This window comes from Phyllobates terribilis, unplaced genomic scaffold (assembly GCF_046119375.1).
Source record: "Phyllobates terribilis strain yellow unplaced genomic scaffold, ASM4611937v1 Scaffold_8__6_contigs__length_399053987, whole genome shotgun sequence".
NCBI classification, from domain to species: Eukaryota; Metazoa; Chordata; class Amphibia; order Anura; family Dendrobatidae; genus Phyllobates; species Phyllobates terribilis.
Genome location: NW_027362768.1, coordinates 353,723,348 through 353,746,338, shown reverse-complemented (window position 1 = coordinate 353,746,338; position 22,991 = coordinate 353,723,348). Strand labels below are relative to the sequence as shown.

Here is a 22,991-nt window from a genome sequence, read left to right as displayed (position 1 = left end):
CAGGGGTTTCATCTGAATTACATCACTTGGAAATTTAGATGGAAACCCCGATGTAAGTGCTCAGCCTAGAGCGCCGGATAAATGTTACGTAAAATGTTCCCAATAAAAGCTTCAACTCAGTCCTCAAAAAAAGCTAGTCCCCACTCAGGTCTGTCATCTGTTAAAAATATAAGGGACTTCCAAGTTACTGGTAGCAGAAAGTCTCTGGAAAAGCGAAATGGCCCTTGCCCCCCAATAGAAATTCAGAAAATTTTGTGCTCCCAAATCCAAATGCCTATTCTACAATAATTTGTTCTCCAATTGTCAAATAGCACTCCGTCCCCCCCCCAGATCTCGCCGTATGGCTGAGCGGTAAGATACAGCCACATATGGGGTATTGCCACTTTTAGAAGAAATTGTGTGACACATTTCGGTACCATTTTTACCCATTGCCCTGTGTGAAAATGTAAAATCTGAGGGTAAAACATTTTTTTGTGGTAAAAATATAATTATGCTTTTTTCACTGCCCAATGGTATAAAATAAAAAATTAAAAAATACTCACTACTTCCCTAGATGAATTCCTTGAGATGTGTAGTTTACAAAATGGGGTCACTTGTGGGGGTTTCTGCTGTTTCGGCATGTCAGCGACTCTTCAAATGTGACATGGTGTCAGCCACCTATCCCAGCCAACATAGCGCTCCTTTCTCTTCCGAACCCTGCCGTATACCAAAGCAGTGGTTTTCCCCCACATATGGGGTATCGGCGTACTCAGGAGAAATTGCACAACAAATTTCATGGTGCAATTTATCCTGTTACCCTTATGATAATGCAAAATTAAGGGATGAAAAACGGTTTTGTGGGAAAAATTAGAAAATTTTATTTTTACAGCTCAATATTATAATCTTCTGTGAAGCACCTTGGGGTTCAAGGTGCTCACCACACATCTAGATAAGTTCCCTAAGGGGTCTAGTTTCCAAAATGGTGTCACTTGTGGGGGGTTTCCACTGTTTAGGCACATCAGGGGCTCCCCAAATGCAACATGGCGTCCGCTAATTATTCAAACAAATTTTACATTCAAAAAGTCAAATGGCGCTCCTTCCCTTTCAAACCCTGCCGTGCGCCCAAACAGTGGTTTGCCTCCACATATGGGGTATCAGCGTGTTCAGGAGAAATTGCACAACAAATTTCATGGTGCAATTTTTCCTATTACCCTTATGATAATGCAAAATTAAGGGATGAAAAACGCTTTTGTGGGAAAAATGTGAAAATTTTATTTTTACAGCTCAATATTATAAACTTCTGTGAAGCACCTTGGGGTTCAAGGTGCTCACCACACATCTAGATAAGTTCCCTAAGGGGTCTAGTTTCCAAAATGGTGTCACTTGTGGGAGGTTTCCACTGTTTAGGCACTTCAGAAGCTCTCCAAACGCAACATGGCGTCCGCTAATTATTCAGACAAATTTTACATTCAAAAAGTCAAATGGCGCTCCTTCCCTTTCAAACCCTGCCGTGCGCCCAAACAGTGGTTTGCCTCCACATATGGGGTATCAGCGTGTTCAGGAGAAATTGCACAACAAATTTCATGGTGCAATTTTTCCCATTACCCTTATGATAATGCAAAATTAAGGGATGAAAAACGTTTTTGTGGGAAAAATGTGAAAATTTTATTTTTACAGCTCAATATTATAAACTTCTGTGAAGCACCTTGGGGTTCAAGGTGCTCAACACACATCTAGATAAGTTCCCTAAGGGGTCTAGTTTCCAAAATGGTGTCACTTGTGGGGGGTTTCCACTGTTTAGGCACATCAGGAGCTTTCCAAACGCAACATGGCGTCTGCTAATTATTCAGACAAATTTTATATTCAAAAAGTCTAATGGCGCTCCTTCCCTTCCGAACCCTGCAGTGCGCCCAAACAGTGGTTTTCCCTCACATATGGGGTATCAGCACGCTCAAGAGAAATTGCACAAAAAAATTTGGGGTCCATTTTTTCCTGTTACCCCTGTGAAAATAGAAAAAATTGGGTCTAAAGTAACATTTTTGTGAAAAAAGTTAAATATTAATTTTTTTCTTCCACATTCCAAAAATTCCTGTGGAGCACCTGAAGGGTTAATAAAGTTCTTGAATGTGGTTTTGAGCACCTTGAGGGGTGCAGTTTTTAGAATGGTGTCACTTTTTGGTATTTTCTGTCATAAAGACCCCTCAAAGTGACTTCAAATATGATGTGGTCCCTAAAAAAATGTTTTTGTAAATTTTGTTCAAAAAATGAGAAATCGCTGGTCAACTTTTAACCCTTATAGCTCCCTAACAAAAAAAAATTTTGGTTCCAAAATTGTGCTGATGTAAAGTAGACATGTGGGAAATGTTATTTATTAACTATTTTGTGTGACACATCTCTCTGATTTAAGGGCATGAAAATTCAAAGTTGGAAAATTGGAAAATTTTCAACATTTTTGCCAAATTTCTGATTTTTTCACAAATAAACGTAAGTTATATCGAAGAAATTTTACCAGTATCATGAAGTACAATATGTCACGAAAAAATAATCTCAGAATCAGGGGAATACGTTGAAGCGTTCCAGAGTAATTACTTCATAAAGTGACCTTGGTCAGAATTGAAAAAATTGGCTCGGTCACGAAGGCAAAAACAGGCTCTGTCGCGAAGTGGTTAAAGATGGAGTCCCTACATGTGTTTTGTGTTTTATTTTTATTAAAAAAAAATTTCTGTGTTGTGGTTTTTTTTTCTGTTTACTAGAAATTCATGGTGGCCATGTCTAGTTTGGCGTGACGCCATGAATTTCAGGCTTAGTGCCAGCTGATAATACAAAGCTGGTACTGACCCCATTATTACCCAGCGTGCCACCCCCACCAGGGCCGTTGGAAGAGCCGGATAAAGTGCCTGGAAATGGCACTACGATGAATGCGCCAATTCCAGGGGTGGCTGCGGGCTGCCGTTTTCAGCGTGGGGGGCCCAGAATGCTTGGGCCTTACCATGCTGAGAATCCCAGACCCCAGCTGCCTGGTTTTTTACCAGGCTGGCGATCAAAATATGGCGGGAGCCCACGCATTTTTTTTTTTATTATTTTTTTAAATAATTTAAAAAAAACATTGGGCTTTCCTGACTTTTGATCGCCAGGCAGCTAGAAGTGGCAGCCTGTAGCTGTCTGCTTTATCTGCGCTGAGAATCAAAAATTCTGCGGAGCGCTATGTAATTTTTGTTTTATTATTTATTTATTTTCACACTTCTATATGTGTGACAGGCCCAACAGCTAATCACAGACGCTGACACAGAAAATGGGCGTCTGTGATTGGCTGCTTGAGTAACCTGAAAGCAGCCCATACATAGTACCATACTAGAATGTATGGGCTGATTGTACATTACTCGAACAGCCAATCACAGACGCCCATCCTCTTTGACAGCATCTGTGATTGGCTGTTGGGTCTGTGACATATAGAAGTGTGAAAAGGAATCATTTTTAAAAACATGATGTAGCACTCTGCAGAATTTTTGATTCTCACCGCAGGTAAAGCGGACAGCTACGGCCTGCCACCCCCAGCTGCCTGGCTTTACCTTGGCTGGCGATCAAAAGACAGAGAAGCCGAATATTTGTTTTAAACTTATTTCAAATATTTTTTTTTAGAAAAAGGTGTGTGCTCCTGCCATATGTTGATCGCCAGCCAGATAAAACAAGGCAGCTGGGGGCTGGGATTCTCAGCATGGTAAGGCCCAAGTGTTCTTGGCCCCCCACGCTGAAAATCGCAGCCCGCAGCCACCCTTGAAAATTTCGAGGCGCTTTAGCTGGCTCTTCTAGCGGCCCTGGTGGTGAGTACCCTGGGTAATAATAGGGTTAGTACCAGGCCAGCTTTGTATTATCAGCTGATACTAAGCCCGATATTCATGTTGTCACGCCAAATTAGATATGGCCACCATGAATTTCTAGTAAACAGAAAAAAAACACAGAAATTTTTTTATTATTAAAAATAAAACACAAAACACATTTAGGCTACTTTCATACGCGGCGCAAAAAATCGCTACTGCATGCCGACGTTGCGCTTTTCTCAGCGCGCTTTTCCCAAAGCCATGTTAACATGTAGCCTATAGGGAAATCGTGCCGAAAAAAACGCCAAGAATTGGCATGTCAATTCTTTTTGCACGGCCGCTTTTGCAGTGAAAGAGCCCGCGCAAAAATACGTGGCAAAACGCGGCGTCTGAACACTTTTCAGTAAAAGCCATAGCTTTTGCTGGAAGCCGTTTCCAGCTTTCTTTGGCACTGCTTTTACGCGAGCGCTCTAAAGCGCCGCATAAAAGCAGGAATATGCGGCTATTACTCCGCGTGGGAACGTAGCCTAAGGGACTCTATCTTTAATATAAAAAAAAAAATCCTCGCTCTGACATAATCCATGGGTCTTCTGTCTTCAGCTCTGCCACATCTTTGCCATCAGACAAATATGTCTGCTGACAGATGAGCAGGCACAGAATGACACTGGAGCACTGTTACTGTGTAGTGCGGCACTATGTTGCTTTTTTGTCATTTCATGCAGTGTAGAAATCTTGGGAAAAGTGTGGATTGTGCTCTGGAAGTGATCAGTTATAGCTAACTATGTTATTTTCTGCATAGATAAGTCCTGCATAGAAGATGTGATATATCGGTCTGCAGATAAAGAACTTCACCTAGAGACATCACTGGTGAGTATGTGTATTACCTATACACACACACTAACACTATATACAGAGCTTCTGTGTATAATGTCACTGGTGATGAATGTATAACCTGTACACTATATACAGAGTTCCTGTGTATAATGTCACTGGTGATCACTGTATAACCTGTACACTGACCCAATATACTGAGTTTTTTACATTTTTATTATTTTAGCATTATTTGTCACTATGTGGTAGCATTATGTGCTTTGGTCATGACATGACGATATTTGTCCCTTGTATGTGGCATTATTCAGTCACTATGTGGTGGTAATATGTGGTCTCATGGTGTGTCAGTATTTATACCTTGTATCTGGTAGCATTTGATCACTATATGGTGGTATTATGTGCTTTGGTCATGGTGTGGCGGTATTTGTGCCTTGTATGTGGCATTATTTGGGCACTATGTGGTGGTAATATGTGATCTGGTCACGGTGTGATGATATTTCTGCCTTCTATCTGGTAATATTGATCTTGGTAGAGTGAATTGTGGTTGGTCATTTGTTTTACCTGATATCAATAAGGGGAAACCTCTTTATTTCCAATAGATATTAAATACTTGGATGTTTAACTCCTCCCTGCCCTGTGACTATTACACAGCAGCAGAGATGCAGTTACAGAGGTTCACCAGAGAAAGCAAGTTGGCATTTGGTGAGATTTTCACCTCTGAAGTTGACGCGCCCCCTGGGCCGCGTGGGGAAACCGGAACTGGGCCTTTCGTGGGACGCTGGGGGTTGTAGTCACCGTGGCGGTGACCCGGTCCCGTGGCTCAGGGTGGTCAAACCAGTGGCAGTCTATTTGTAAGGTTTTAGGTTAATTGTCCGACTACGCCACCCGTGGATTGCGGTCAGGGTGTACCGCCGCTGCGAGGCAGACCGCTGAGGCTGGTGTTGTATGCACAGCAGAGAATGGGATGACTCCCCACGGGAGGAGTATAGCCTCAGGGCAATGAGTGTGGATGATGGGAGTGATGGTGCACGAGCGTAACAGGAACGACTCAGAGTCTTTGTAGTGCAGTTCAGGGTCTTTACTGATGATAATAAGGCAGACCCTCCCGGGAGTACTGGCTAGCATAAGAGGCCTGGTCAGTCTGTGAGCAAGCAGGAGCTCCCGTGGCCAGGTGGAGTTGTAGGCCTCCCCGTCTGTCTGCACTCTTCCTGGCTACCTTGCTATAAGCGGGTGATAGTAGCCCACGTCCCTGAGTGTACCGTTTAGTGCTCACCCGTATGGCTGGTGACTTGGGGCCTTCTGTTAGCCTCCGCTCCTCGATGGCGGTGCTGGTCCCTTGCTTGTGACTGAGCCTCCGGGCTTCTATGGCCAGAGGACCTGGAATCCCCTGTCAGCTGGGTTCTGCTGTTGGACTTAGAGATCCTTACAGCCTCGGACTCCGGTGTCCGGTACTTAGATTCTTCTGCCAGGGCGAGCTCTGCTCAGCTCCAGCCCCTGGTCTTCAGCTCCTGCTCCTACAGAGCTCCTTGCTGTTACTTTCCCTGTGTCTGCTTGTTCTCCCTAACCCCGCCCCAGACCCAGTTTATAAGGGCAGATTCCTCCCCTCCCAGGACTGGGCCGGAGGTGTTGCATGTTTAAGGGCTCCTGACCAGGAAACCTCCCACTTGCTCTCAGACGTAATATTTCTATTACTGTGGTAACCAGACCCCTGGGGTGCCACATATTTATGCGACAAAACCAGGAGTGGGTGAGAAATGCATAAAACATTACCTCTGATTGCTCCACTCCTGGTTTTGTCTTATAAATACAGAGGTAAAAATGTCACCAAATACTCAAAGTGCCACAATCTTCTGACAGTGCGGATTCCACCAATAAATAAGTGATCACCTTCCCAACCTGTGCATCGCTGATAACTTGTTTTCACCAATAATAACCCTTTAATGCAAACTACAGTAATTGTACATCGCAGTTCTTGTGAGCGCACATTGATGTGCAGGAGCCGACAATATAATGGGTATAACGGCTAACAGGTATTTGCAAATAGCTGAAAGGTGGGTGGGCCCCTGGAGTCAATGCCCCTGGGGGGCCCCAGACACCCCAGTCCGGCGCTGTATGTACAGTAGTATTCAAAATAATAGCAGTCCAATATGACTAACCAGATTGATCACTGTTTTTGGTATAAATTATATTAAACATTAACAGCAAAATTCAAGGGGCGGCAATATGTGTGGGTTGCCCCTCCTGCCAAGTCCACAATTCGAAAATCATACAGTTAGGTCCATATATATTTGGACAGAGACAATATTTTTCTAATTTTGGTTCTAGATATTACCACAATGAATTTTAAACAAACAATTCAGATGCAGTTGAAGTTCAGACTTTCAGCTTTCATTTGAGGGTATCCACATTAAAATTGGATGAAGGGTTTAGCAGTTTCAGCTCCTTAACATGTGCCACCCTGTTTTTAAAGGGACCAAAAGTAATTGGACAGATTAAATAATTGTAAATAAAATGTTCATTTCTAGTACTTGGTTGAAAACCTTTTGTTGGCAATGACTGCCTGAAGTCTTGAACTCATGGACCAGACGCTGTGTTTCCTCCTTTTTGATGCTCTGCCTGGCCTTCACTGCGGTGGTTTTCAGTTGCTGTTTGTTTGTGGGCCTTTCTGTCTGAAGTTTAGTCTTTAACAAGTGAAATGCATGCTTAATTGGGTTGAGATCAAGTGACTGACTTGGCCATTCAAGAATATTCCACTTCTTTGCTTTAATAAACTCCTGGTTTGCTTTGGCTTTATGTTTTGGGTCATTGTCCATCTGTAGTATGAAACGACGACCAATCAGTTTGGCTGCATTTGAGTGCATCTGAGCACACAGTATGGCTCTGAATACATCACAATTCATTCGTCTGCTTCTGTCCTGTGTCACATCATCAATAAACACTAGTGACCCAGTGCCACTGGCAGCCATGCATGCCCAAGCCATCACACTGCCTCCGCCGTGTTTTACAGATGATGTGGTATGCTTTGGATCATGAGCTGTACCACGCCTTCGCCATACTTTTCTCTTTCAATCATTCTGGTAGAGGTTGATCTTGGTTTCATCTGTCCAAAGAATGTTCTTCCAGAACTGTGCTGGCTTTTTTAGATGTTTTTTTTAGCAAAGTCCAGTCTAGCCTTTTTATTCTTGATTCTTATGAGTGGCTTGCACCGTGCAGTGAACCCTCTGTATTTACTTTCATGCAGTCTTCTCTTTATGCTAGATTTGGATATTGATACGCCTACCTCCTGGAGAGTGTTGTTCACTTGGTTGGCTGTTGTGAAGGGGTTTCTCTTCACCATGGAGACTATTCTGCGATCATCCACCACTGTTGTCTTCCGTGGGCGCCCAGGTCTTTTTGCATTGATGAGTTCACCAGTGCTTTCTTTCTTTCTCAGGATGTACCAAACTGTAGATTTTGCCACTCCTAATATTGTAGCAATTTGTCGGATGGGTTTTTTCTGTTTTTGTAGCTTAAGGATGGCTTGTTTCACCTGCGTGGAGAGCTCCTTTGACCGCATGTTTACTTCACATCAAAACCTTCCAAATGCAAGCACCACAGCTCAAATCAACTCCAAGCCTTTTATCTGCTTAATTGAGAATGACATAACGAAGGGATTGCTCACACCTGTCCATGAAATAGCCTTGGAGTCAATTGTCCAATTACTTTTGGTCTCTTTAAAAACAGGGTGGCACATGTTAAGGAGCTGAAACTCCTAAACCCTTCATCCAATTTTAATGAGGATACCCTCAAATGAAAGCTGAAAGTCTGAACTTCAACTGCATCTGAATTTTTTTTTTTAAATTGATTGTGGTAATGTCTAGAACCAAAATTAGAAAAATGTTGTCTCTGTCCAAATATATATGGACCTACAGTAACTGTATATACCAACTATAGGGATTTAAAACTTAACTTTTACTATCAAGAATAAAAGATTTGGCAATCCTCAATACATAATTGACAATACACATAACAAATATGTTAAAAAGTAGAAAATGTGCCCATGTCCCTGTATAGGATCATACTCTGACAATAGTCAAAAAAGTGGCAACAAGGCATCAGTGAATACCTATATAAATATATAACATGTTACAACAAAACCAGACAATAAAGTCCAGAAATTGTATACAGTAGGGCCAATGGATATAAGGAAAGATCTCACCAAATTCGCTGGTCTCCAAATTCCTCCAACAGGTCCTCATCCATAAAGGCTCAAATCATGGAGTCCAAGGGGTTGATTATCCCTTTCAGTCCCTATAATCTTGACTGACCCTCAAACGTATTCTGCACTCCAGTGCACCGGAAGTGACGTGCATACGTGTCGCTAATGGTGCACCCCATCTACTTGGCACGCAGGGTGCGTTCCAGCGTACCGGAAGTGACGTGCTGGCGTACCGGAAACGAAGTTTGCAGCTCCCCCGGAAATATAGTAGGGAAACTGTGGAGCGCATACAGCATAGTTTGCGGCTCCCCCGGAAATCCTGTGGAGCGCATACAGCGTTCCATAATAGCATAGTGGCGCATACATCCCGGAACCTACCGGCGGTCCACAAACATGAGATATAATATTAAATCTGGTTATAGGGGCGTGACCTCTGTTTATTGCAGGGTCACAGATATGGGTGGTTTTGTAATCCTATTTGCCCAAATAAGGCGAGAATGTCTTGGATAGGTCCACTTGATTAGTTTATTTTTGAATCTACCAATTACGACACATCTACATAACTAAGGGGTGGGGCACCACTCTCCAGGTGTCCACACTCCCTGATTTAGACATGCTATAAATTGCTGGCAGCCTCTATGGAATCTGCCATTGCCTAAAATTACAACCCAGATAGAGGGTTCCCAGCCCAGTTCCCAGCCCTATATTCTACAGTTTTTTGTGCCAATCCCCTGATGACTCAAGATTTTTGAAGAAACACGTAGGGAGGCGCATAGGGCCAGTTAAGGGCTGTCCAGGTTTTCAGGGTCACCTCTTGACTGCCCTTGTAAGGGCGGGAGTCTTGGGGTTTGAGGGTCAGTCAAGATTATGGGGACTGACTGGGATAATCAACCCCTTGGACTCCATGATTTGGGCCTTTATGGATGAGGACCTGTTGGAGGAATTTGGAGACCAGCGAATTTGGTGAGATCTTTCCTTATATCCATTGGCCCTACTGTATACAATTTCTGGACTTTATTGTCTGGTTTTGTTGTAACATGTTATATATTTATATAGGTATTCACTGATGCCTTGTTGCCACCTTTTTGACTATTGTCAGAGTATGATCCTAAACAGGGACATGGACATATTTTCTAGTTTTTAACATATTTGTTATGTGTATTGTCAATTTTGTATTGAGGATTGCCAAATCTTTTATTCTTAATAGTAAAAGTTAAGTTTTAAATCCACTATAGTTGCTATATATGATTTATAAATTATATTACCACATGTCAAGCAATTTACCAGTTGGTGCAGTAGATTCTAAGAAAACCAACAGACTCCGCATTCATGATCTGCATGTTTTTGAGTCTGTGTATTTGAATAATTAATTGTTAGGGGGTGTGTTCAAAATAATAGCAGTGTGGAGTTCAATAGTGAGGTCAATCATTCTGTGAAGACACAGGTATGAATCAGGTGGCCCTTATTTAAGGATGAAGCCAGCACATGTTGTACATGCATTTCTCCTTGTAAGCCTGAGAAATATGGGTCATTCGAGACATTGTTCAGAAGAACAGCGTACTTTGATTAAAAAGTTGTTTGGAAAGGGTAAAACTTATATAGAAGTGCAGACTATGATAGGCTGTTCAGCTAAAATGATCTCCAATGCTTTAAAATGGAAAGCAAAACCAGAGAGACGTGGAAAAAAAACAGAAGACTACCATTCGAATGGATCGAAGAATATCCAGAATGGAAAAGGTTCAGCCAATGATCAGCTCCAGGATGATCAAAGACCGTCTCAAGTTACCTGTGAGTACTGTGACAGTTAGAAGATGCCTGTGTGAAGCTAATCTCTTAGCAAGAAGTCCCCGCAAAGTCCCACTGTTAAAAAAAGACATGTACTGAAGCGGATACAATTTGTCAAAGAACACATCAACTAGCCTAAAGAGAAGTGGAGAAACATTTTGTGGACTGATGAAAGTAAAATTGTTCTTTTTGGGTCCAAGGGGCTCAGACAGTTCGTCAGACGACCCCTAAACTCTGCATTCAAGCCACATTACACTCTGAAGACAGTGAAGCATGGTGGAGCAAGCATCATGATATGGGCACGTTTCTCTTACTATGGTGCCGGACCTATTTACCGCATACCAGGGATTATGGACCAGTTTGCATATATTAAAATACTTGAAGAGGTCATGTTGCCTTACGCTGAAGAGGATATGCCCTTGAAATGGGTGTTTCAACAAGACAACGACCCTAAACACACCAGTAAACGATCAAAATCTTGGTTCCAGTCCAACAAAATAGAGGTTATGGAGTGACCAGCCCAATCCCCGGTGTTACTTATCCGGGTGGTGAAACCTCTGTGCTGCGGTGCAAGGGGGGACCAGAGAGGCGTAACTAGGTATCAACTTGGACCGACCAAGGTCATACGGCGGTTCAATCGACTCCGTGACCAGGGAAGGACCGAGCAGAGGGACCAGGTGCTACTCTGGGTACCAACCTTGTATGAGAGCAGGTGACTCCCACGGGTCAGAAGGCAGGGACCGACCAGTACAGCAGATGAGCACGGCAGGCAGGCTGACGGGTGATCCGGGCAGACGGACATGCAGGCGCGACAGGTAACAAGCAGGAGCCTCCAGGTAGGCTGACAGGTAGGCACGGCAGGTAACAAGCAGGAGCCTCCAGGTAGGCTGACAGGTGGGCACTGGCATGCACGGCTGGCATGCAGACAGGTAGGCACGGCAGGTAAAAGGCAGATGCTTCCAGGCAAGCAGGCGGGTTGAGCCCATAGACAAACTGGCGGACTGGACCGTAGGCAGACTGTTTGGCTGGAGAGTAGACAAGCTGGCGGACAGGACTGGTAGTCAGGCTGGCGGACAGGACTGGTAGTCAAGCTGGCGGACAGGACTGGTAGTCAGGCTGGCGGGCAGGCAGGACTTGTAGTCAGGCTAGCAGCGGGACCTGAGGGCTGAAGCAGAGTTTAACACACAAAGCTACAACCTTGCACGGGCACCTCCATATTGGAGGAGGTGCCTTTTATAGGGGAAGTCCTCCGGCCATTGGCCGGGGACTTTTTAGGACGGCGCGCGCGGCCCCTTTAAGAGGGAGGGAGCATGTGCGCGCCCTAAGTACAGAGCCGGGGAAGCTGCGTGCACCAGCAGCAGCTGCAGGGAGGCCAGAAGACGCCGGAGCAGGACCGCGGCGGTAAGGGGGACGGAGTCTCTGCCGGGCAGGAGGCAGAGACGCCGATGCTACACCCCTATCTTAATCCGATAGAACACTTGTGGGGTGACATCAAAAATGCTGTTTCTGAGGCAAAGCCAACAGATGCCAAAAAATTGTGGGGTGTAGTCAAAGCATGAAACTACTTGCATTTTGCACTTAGTGCATAGCCTTTATGAGTCTAGAAGTACTACTATATGTCAAATTGACCAGAATGTGTATGAGACCCTCCTTTATTCTAATACAGGATGTATCAGAATCCCTAATTTTTGGCAGTTCTTTCTTCCTTCATAAATTACACTAAAATTACCTATTTGTTAATAAAAAATAAAATTTTGGTTTAAGTCATTATACAGGTAAAAAATGATTCTTAAAGAAGTTGTCCAGTACTTTAGATTACCCCCCCCCCCAATGTATCCCCACGGGGCCCCTAAGGATTTTTGTAATTAGCTGACGTTGCAGCCAAGGATAGCGCCGCTCACAGGCATCACGTGACCCCGCGCTGACGTCACGACAAGTGAGGCGTGACAGCTGGATTGTGGGCGCCATCACCCCCCGCGTCACACCCAGCATTCACCTCGTGCGTTCCCAATGAATGGGGAGAGGGACAGCGCGAGGTGGATGCCGGGTGTGACGCAGGGGGTAACCCCACCTACAGCCTGGCATTCACCGTGGAATGTGGAAGAGAGAGACCCCCGGCTGCTGCCAGCACTTGTCGTGACATCAGTGGATATCAGAGCCGGCTGCAGCCGGGGGTCACGTGATGCCTGTGAGCGGCCAGTGATAGCGCCGCTCACAGGCATTATCTGCAACGTAAGGTAATTACAAAAATCCTTAGGGGCCCAGGGGGGATACATTGTGGGGGTAATCTAAAGTACTGGGCAACCCCTTTAACATTTTTGTTCCTGTAAAATGCAATTTCTCATTGATTGGGAATGTTTTATTGTCAGTCCTTAAAGTGGAGAAAAAGTGTCACACCATTGTTCTCAGCAGCGATCTGGGAGTCAGAGATGTCTCCAGGGGTCTTCCCCATGCTGTTCTCCTTCCATTCAGAACTTTTTCCATCCATTTGAACATTTTCACTGCCGCCCAGACCTCCTTGTAGGGTCTTCCAGAAAAATGCTCGGATTTCTCATTGACTTCCATTATACTTGTTACTTGAAATGAGCACACGAGCATTAGGAATTGTTCGGTTCGAGTAACAAGCATCTGAGCAGTTTAGTGCTCACTCATCTATAGTCTTAATATGTGCTGTTATCTACCACTATATGGTCACCAAATAGTGGTAATATCGGTTAGTGACCCACTCGGATGTTTCGCCTCCCCTGTGCTTGAAGTCTTAGCTACGATTTTGGTGGATTGTGACTGCTGGGACCCCCAGGATGCACAGCTCAGAATCCAACTTGTTCTTGTGCCTGAATCTGAAATAGTGCGCTACTAAGGTAAAAGTATCTGAGTTCTTGTAAAATCAGTGGATCAGGGCATGTTTCCACCTAGCTTGGTTGCCACTTTTTGTGCACACAATGTCTATTTCAGGTGGTTTCCTCCTGGTTCCCTTATGAAAAGCACTCAATAAAAATTAAATTGAACATACACTGCAATGTAAAAACAACTTGCTGTGCAAACTGTATGTTTCAGTCTTGTCTAATCTTCTGTTTGGTGTCCAAACCATTGGACAGATATAACATGTATAGCATTGATATGCCATAAATGTCAGTAATATTCAATTAAATTCAAAAGGACATTAATCAATTTTATTTTATTTTTTTTATTAAGAATTACATGGAAGGTTGAAAAGATGTTCTTGGAGGCCTTTGACTTTTGCAGATATTTCTTGCTGGTCAGACGGCCACAGGTACAGTAGATGGTACAACTCTTTCCATGCAGGTACAGCATTGATGGTGGATGTGCTGTACTTTCTTCAGGGCACTAGATGTGAGGGTTTTCTGCCCTTGAGATGTTTCTGGTGCCCTGGTGACAGTGGGCAAAAATGCAGCTTTGTCTGATAGTGCGAGCAGCCCTGGACAATCCACGCCGGCAGGATGATATCATCCGGCGGAAGATAGAACCTATAAAAAAGATGTAAAACCGAAGTAAGTAATGGGACTCCATATTAGAGGACACTACTGTGGTGTCTCTGTGGGAGGCCGGTAGAGGAATCTTCTCCATACAGAGGTGCGGGATCATTGTCAGCCATCATACATGTGACAATCCCACCACTGACAGATGACATCTGCTCCACATGACTTATCTCACTGACCTCATACAACATGGAGATTATCCTCACACTTACCTCGCCTACTACTTTCCCCCTCTTCCACTTTATCTGTTCTTTGCTGTTTTCTCAGATTTAGTGCAGATTTCTTTCTCTCCTGAACTGGAGGTTCTAATAAAAAGTCAGAAAAAGATGTTGATTATAAACTCCTCAAAGATTAATTTTATATGTTTATAGAGTTACTCAAACTGGTTAATATGCACTTGTAGCTTTTCTGTGTGCGGCCGTGTGGTGTCTCCCTTATTAACATGACATTACTTGCAGCAAGCCAAAGTGTTTTTATATAATCCGTCAGATAACACTTAAGCGTAAGTTTAAAGAAGACTCATCACCAGGTCTTAAGTGTCCAGAATTCACTCTTACTTTATTCCCCCTGCTCCCCTGAGGACTCTGTTTTTGGTTTTTATTAAAATCCCCCTTAGGCTATGTGCCCACGATGCAGAAATGCTCCGGAATTTTTCCTGAGCGTTTCTGCATCTCCCTGGCACAAAAAACGCATGCGGATTGTACATGCGGATTGTACAGGCGGATTGTACAGGCGGATTGTACAGGCGGATTGTACAGGCGGATTGTACACGCGGATTGTACATGCGTATTGTACATGCGTTTTTCCTGCCAGGGACATGCGGATGTGAAGCGTTTTGATCATGCGATTTTAGTATCACTTGGAAAGTGCTTGACAACCTGGTCACACTATATTAATCCATGCAACTGGCATGGATTTATATAGTGTGACCGAAAGAATGGTAAAAAATAAATATACTTGCCTTCTGATGGCCCCCGGAGTCCTTGTCTTGGCTTGCCAACAGCTCGCGGTAGATTTAAGGACCTGCCAACATCATTGGTCGCATGACCCGTCACATGACTAAATGACGTCAGCGCAGGTCCTTTAGTCTACCGCGATCTGCCGGCAAGCCGAGACAAGGAACCGGAGGCCATCAGAAGGTAAGTATAATATTTATTTTTTATTTTATTCTTTTTTTTACAGGTTCTATGGGGGGGGGGGGGTCTGGAGGAGAGTCTCCTCTTCTCCAGACCCGAGTACCATCCGCACATTGAAACACATGGATTCCGCATGTACAGATGCAGTGATGCGGATTCCATGCGTTCCAATGCAAGTCAATGGCGGTGAAAACGCAGCACTTCTGCAAAATAATTGGTAGTGCTGCAGATTTTTCCGCAATGATAATCCGCAGCGGAAATTTCCGCAGCATGTGCACAGCAGATGCGGATTATCATTGGGGAACATGGCAGACCTTCTACCAAGCGTTTTTTAAGCGTTTCTGCGGCGGAATTGCCGCTGCGGAAACGATTTAAAACGCATAGTGAGCACATCGCCTTACAGTTCCACAGACAGGGGCCTTTTTATTTAGTGGTCATTTTTATGGTCTTTACCACACTATAATACTGAAGAAGAGGCTGAAGACCCCCCCAAGATAATCCTGTAAGCACCACCCCCTTGTAAAGACCATAAAAATTAGCACTACATAAAACTGCCAATAACTCTGGAACCGTATGGTGGATTTTACCAAAACAAAAAATTGAATACTCAGGGGCAGCGGGAATAAAGTAAGTCATTATCTGAGCCTTCATGTGCAGATTCACATTACACTTTTGTATCATAGCCTATAATGGGATGGTCTATAAATCTGTACATACCTGACAATGAGGGCGAGGATGACTCACACTTTTTAGCAGTGACACACTGATTGTCACCATCATCAGTTTTGGAAGGGGGAGATTCTTTCTGCCTGTTTGGTAGAAGAAAGTCAAGTAAATTACAAGTGAAAACAATACAAAAAGGAAGAACACTTGTCTGTAAGGCCATTTGGGACATCATGAAGGGGATACTCTGCTCAGGACCCCATTCTACCAGCAAGAATGGAGTCTAACTAGTAATATTGGCCTATAAAGAGCTGGGAATGAATGGCTGGTTGCAATGATCAACTGATATAGCTGTGTAATCACAAGCCAGATGAACAGCAATCAGTTATCATGGGGTGGTGGATGCTGGATTTAGATTTGTGTTACTCGTGTCTGAGCATATATCAGAGCTAAATCTCATAATAATAATAATAATCTACTCACCAGTCTGGGTGTTTTTCGCTGTTCTCAGGGGTACACTCTGGAGGTGACATAGGTTCTTCAATGGTCACCATCTTGGTACTGGTGGTATATAGCTAAAAAACACAAAGAAATATAAAATATAAATAGATATATTTTTAAACTTTTTTTCTAATTATAGGTTTTATTCATTTTATTGACCTACATGCTTTAGACATACTTACTTTGGAAAACCTTTGAGAAGATGATTCAAAGTTTTTGATTTCTGGACAGTCATTGTCCTCACTTGTGTCCCCATCATCTGAATTCCTAAATTTATAGCGCACAGAGCGATCTGAAAAGTAAAAGTGTTATGAGAAATTATTAGTATAAGAGCCGGTCAGACAGTCACCATGTTATTACTCATTATGATGGGAACTGATTGTCACACATAATGAAAGAAAAGGCACTCAGCAGTTTTCTGCTGATAACGTCTCATTTTACTTACTGCTAAAGTAGCGGGTGTCCTCATCCGATTTTAGATCAGGAACGAACAGAGGCTTCTGACTTAGAAGGTTGTTAAAGTTTAAGGCACGCAGAAATGGATGAATTTTGATCTCGTGTGCCCCTCCTGGAAAAGGAAGACAAGAAAGAAATCGATACAGTTATTGTCAGAGAAACTACTCCGTATCTATACAGTTTATGTTAATCTGAACTGGAGATTTAAAAGAGCCAACATGAAGGAAATGTACTGAACATTAGAGCATGAAGAATGGGGAATGGACACGTTGGTAGAGACCTTCAGTGCTCATCCTCATGGACACCTTCATTTGTCCAGAGGTGTAATAAGTCATTATTAATACTATTATCATATTACCTGTCCCAAGTCTTTGTTCTGGATTTTTTCTGAGTAGCTGAGTGATGATGCCCCGAGCATTTGGTGGAGGAAAGTAATTACATCTCCAAACAATGTCATCTGTGATATAAAAAGAAAATATTACAGGAAATAAAACCTCTTCATTTATTTACATAAAAAAGCATTTTCCTTAAAAAAGCTAGAAGCTAAACCAAGGAACCAATCAAACCAAATAACAGCGACATGACAAGCTGTCAGATTATTTTACTTACCACTGAGGATACTACGTAATTTCTCCTTTTGGGAAGCCCTATAAAATGGTGTATATCCAAAGAGAAATTCATATAGGATGATGCCTACTGACCACCAGTCAACAGGTCTTCCATAGCCTTTCTGTAGGATAACTTCTGGGGCCATGTAACTAGACGTGCCAGCAGTCTGGAAAACAACAGAAGAATGAGATGATGATCAATACATACGACAAATAACATCAGTGGAAATGTGATGAGAAATGATCAGAGAAGGAGAAAAAGATGAGATATGTAAAGTAGAAGATCCTGTAAGTAAAGCCGACCTCTTTATCACAGAACTCTTTGGTGATGTCCTTAGTTGGAGCCTTATAGATGTTTGATGTTGGTCTCATGAGGCCAAGTTTTGAAACTCCAAAATCAGTCACTTTAATATGTCCTGTTGATGTTATCAGGATGCTGTAAAAGAAAAGATGGTGTCAGCCCCAAGTAATAACCCATAGACTGTATAACAAACTAACTTTCATCCCCTTTATTATACCTTAAGGGTCACTTACTTTACAGGCTTCAGGTCTCTGTGCACCACACCATAGCTGTGCAGATATTCCACAGCAAGGACTGTTTCTGCAATGTACAGACGGGCCAAGGTGATAGGTAAAGGACCCCTGTGCTGTAGAAGATTGCCACAGTCTCCTCCTACAGGAAAAAGCAAATATGACAGGTGAGGGTCTGTTACAGAGTAAATTACACATGATGAGTGTGAATGTGAAACAAGCGGAGATATTGGGACAGGATGGTATATATAGAGATACACTGTGTAATGTAGAGCGTATACTGCAGAGGAACCCTGTACATAGAGACAGAGCCAGGCCTCATCTACAAGCCTCTAATTTATTTCTCTGTGAAAGTTCTCATCTATAAAAACTGTTCAAATACAGAGAAATCTTCCTTTCCTCCATAGCAGATATTGCCGCCATGCTCAGTGAGGACACACAAGGCATCTTAGTAACATTATAGTAAATGCGGTGTGGACATGTAACCGTCCATGTGGACATGTTCAGGTTATATATAAGGTGCTAGGATTAGGCAGACGTGGGCTGGATATAAATACAATGGATGTGTCCTACCTGGTGCATACTCCATGACCATACACAGATGAAGTTTAGTAGGAAAGGAGCAGAACATGGAGGCCACAAAGGGACAATCAGCGAATGTAGAGATGTCCCTCTCCTGAAAGGCCCATTTAAGTGTCTTTGGCTTTTTCAGGTTCTGCTTGTCCATTTTCTTCATAGCACATATCTTGTTTGTGTCTGTATGGCGAACTAGGTGGACGGATCTGAGGAGGAAGAAAATCCATGATTTATTATGAATTCTTACAACAGTCCATCCATAGACCTGATCAAGTGATCTCCTGTACTAATGGCTAATACTAGATGTGCGGCCATCACTAGAAATTCATAAAATAACACTCCATAAATGATCACCTATGGAAAGTCCTCATCCACGTCACATCCTAACTGACCTGAAGAGAGACAATTAGATGTGGACAGTGATGTGGAACCATAATTTCTCTATGGTAGCATTGCACGGGCAGGACGTAGAGACATAGGCATCGTCATAAGGAGCCCTGAGAAATGAATATTATACCAAAGTAAAGCTCACCCAAATCCTCCACAGCTGATCAGTTTGATAGGATTAAAGTCGTCCTTACAAGGATTTCTCCCCTGGTTCACTGATCTGATCAAGGCCTAAAAAGGAATAAGAAATGACATTAAGACAACGAAGCTGCAGGAGGATAAAAGCTCCAGATGCAGGAACATCTCCCGTCTATATTATATCCCCCCTGATTACACTGCAACCGAAGTAGAGGACGTGATAAAAGCCGGACCCCTCACAGACACTATTATATTATAAAGGGATATTCCCCATACACATAAATCATTGTACTGCAGGGGAGGATAAGGGACATCACACGGAGGAGACAGAATAATAACACCACCGTCACCCATAATAGGTCTGATCTACATAAGAGCAGAGATATCCCATTGTCATATGGGGTATAATATGGGATGTGTAATTCTCACCCGTCATCTGATGATATACAGACGTCCCATGATACTTACACTGGCAGATTCCTGGATGATTTCTGGTGGCTCAGATGTTCCACCATCAGTATTTGCCAGCACAGTTATTCCTATAATAATGATAAAATAATGAAGAGACGACATGTATTAGTCTATATCACCACTTATATAACACATCCATATAATAATGGAAATGATAAGACCCCTGTACATGGAATATACTAGATATAAGGATGTTCTGCACACACTGTATATATTTATGGCATATCTATATATATATATACTGTACTATGAATGTGTCATTGCTCAGGATCTGACCGAATCCTCAACAATTACATGATTGGGGACCAATGAGCCTCTTTGTACATTTGTGACCCCCTCCATTATAGTCCATGGGGGCTCATGAGCCGCCAGCGGCCTCATACATTGGATGAAGAGTAAATCTCCATGTTCTCTGCCTTTCTCTATAACTTGATATTTGTATGTAGAATATTAGATGACCGGCTTACCTTCCATCAGATCAGGGTTCGGCCCCGGCTGACTGATATCAGGGTCAGCAATATTTCCGTTTTGCCCCTCTTTGGAGTCGCCTTCAGATGTTTCCTGATGGATATAATATATACAATTAATATAACATTTCACAAATACTACATTACCACATACAATAGACAGGAAGGACTAAACATTGGATTTCCTGGATAATTTCAGTATTGGACGAACTGTACAACGCCGCTCCCCCCAGTAAATCCACATTAATATACAACCCCTGGTAAAAATTATGGAATCACCGGGCTCGGAGGATGTTCATTTAGTTGTTTAATGTTGAAAAAAAAGCAGATCACAGACATGGCACAAAACTAAAGTCATTTCCAATGGCAACTTTAGGGCTTTAAGAAACACTAAAAGAAATCAATATTAAAAATGTGGTACTTTTTTTTAGACCATACAGAGGGAAAAAAATTATGGAATCACTAAATTCTGAAGAAAAAATTATGGAATCACCCTGTAAATTTTCATTTCCAAAACTAACACCTGCATCAAATTAGATCTGCTAGTTAGTCTGCATCTAAAAAGGAGTGATCACACCTTGGAGAGCTGTTGCACCAAGTGGACTGACATGACTCATGGCTCCAACACGAGAGATGTCAATTGAAACAAATTAGAGGATTATCAAACTCTTAAAAGAAGGTAAATCATCACACAATGTTGCAAAATATGTTGGTTTTTCACAGTCAGCTGTGTCTAAAATATGGACCAAATAGAAACAACATGGGAAGGTTGTTAAAGGCAAATATACTGGTAGACCAAGGAAGACATCAAAGCGTCAAGGCCGGAAACTTAATCCAACATGTCTTCAAAACAGGAAATGCACAACAAAACAATTGAGGAATGAATTGGAGGAAACTGGAGTCAATGTCTGTGACCGAACTGTAAGAAACCGCCTAAAGGAAATGGGATTTACATGCAGAAAAGCTAAACATAAGCCATCATTAACACCTAAACACAAAAAGAAACAAGGTTACAATGGGCTAAGGAAAACCAATTGTGGACTGTGGATGACTGGATGAAAGTCATATTCAGTGATGAATCGCGAATCTGCATTGGGCAAGGTGATGATGCTGGAACTTTTGTTTGGTGCCATTCCAATGAGATTTATAAAGATAACTGCATGAAGAGAACATGCAAATTTCCACAGTCATTGATGATATGAGGCTGCATGTCAGGTAAAGGCATTGGGGAGATGGCTGTCATTACATCTTCAATAAATGCCCAAGTTTACATTGATATTTTGGACAGTCTTCTTATCCCATCAATTGAAACGATGTTTGGGGATGATGACATCATTTTTCAAGATAATAATGCATCCTGCCATAGAGCAAAAACTGTGAAAACATTCCTTGAAAGAAGACACATAAGGTCAATGTCATGGCCTGCAAATAGTCTGGATCTGAATCCAATTGAAAATCTTTGGTGGAAGTTGAAGAAAATGGTGCATGACAAAGCTCCAACCTGCAAAGCTGATCTGGCAACAGCAATCAGAGAAAGTTGGAGCCAGATTGATGAAGAGTACTGTTTGTCACTCATTAAGTCCATGCCTCAGAGACTGCAAGCTGTTATTAAAGCCAGAGGTGGTGCAACAAAATACTAGTGATGTATTGGAGTGTTCTTTTGTGTGTTTGTTTTTCATGATTCCATAATTTTTCCTCAGAATTGAGTGATTCCATATTTGTTTCAATTGACATCTCTCGTGTTGGAGCCATGAGTCATGTCAGTCCACTTGGTGCAACAGCTCTCCAAGGTGTGATCACTCCTTTTTAGATGCAGACTAACTAGCAGATCTAATTTGATGCAGGTGTTAGTATTGGAAATGAAAATTTACAGGGTGATTCCATAATTTTTTTTTCAGAATTTAGTGATTCCATAATTTTTTTCCCTCTACTTGGTATGAAAAAAATTACCCTTACTGAGTACCACATTTTTAATCTCGATTTCTTTTAGTGTATCTTAAAGCCCTAAAGTTGCCATTTGAAATGACTTTAGTTTTGTGCCATGTCTGTGATCTGCTTTTTTTTCAACATTAAACAACTGAATGAACATCAGACTGTCCTCACAGATGATGGAGCCGCAGAGACAGGCGGTCATAAAATGTCCTGTGTCTGCCTGGAGCGGACAGGGAGGCCTCTACCACCATAAATCTGAGCTTCTGCTATATGACGGTAATCTGGAGAAGATCAGACAACAAGGACATGAGATATAGAAGACGATGGCTCCTTACCAGGCGCTCCAGGGAGTAGGCCGGATACTCCAGTACAAGCAGGACATTCTGGGCCAGTTGTTTAATAAAGGCCAATTCTCCACTATGGGATTTTTCTTCAGTCTATAGAGATGGAAATAAACAAGAAAGGAAAATCATGAGAGAAAGTGCAGAATGGAGGACGCCATTTATATCGCCGTGTTACTCCTGATATCGGCACTACAAATGCTACATAACAGCTGACGAGGGATCCGGTCATTTGTAAACCTCTAAAGGGAACCTGTCATGTAAAGTAATGCTATTAACCTGCAGATATGGAGTTGATATACAGGTTATTAGCATTCTGACACTGTGCTGTCATATTAGCACCGGCTGTCAGTCAGTGCCGGGTGCGGTTACAGCCGCCGCTCACTATGCAGAGAACGGTGACTGAAAGCCTGCCGGCGCCACCGATATGACTGAAAGAGTGAGGCTGCCAGGGGGGATACAGTTTATTTCAGTGTGGCGGCTCCATGGTGTCAGAACGCTGTTAATCTGCAGATTAAGGTGCAGGTTAATAGCATTATTTTAGGTGACAGGTTCCCTTTATATCTCCACGTCCACCCTCCACACCTAGGGCATGTAAGTAAGACACATGACTGCTTACGACTTGTGTAAATCGGCCTGTGACAATTAAAAATCACATCTCCCCAAACCCTCT

General features: G+C 42.8%; 1 protein-coding gene across 1 annotated transcript in view; it reads left to right on the top strand.

Moving 5' to 3' along the window:
• The window catches only part of LOC141157763 (uncharacterized protein C8orf76 homolog), a 73,753-nt gene that overhangs the window by 4,541 nt on the left and 46,221 nt on the right, over positions 1 to 22,991 (top strand). Inside the window, exon 2 of the mRNA XM_073645293.1 lies at positions 4,597 to 4,664. Within this exon, the coding sequence (XP_073501394.1) occupies positions 4,597 to 4,664 (68 nt within the window). The remainder of the gene's footprint in view (positions 1 to 4,596; positions 4,665 to 22,991) is intronic.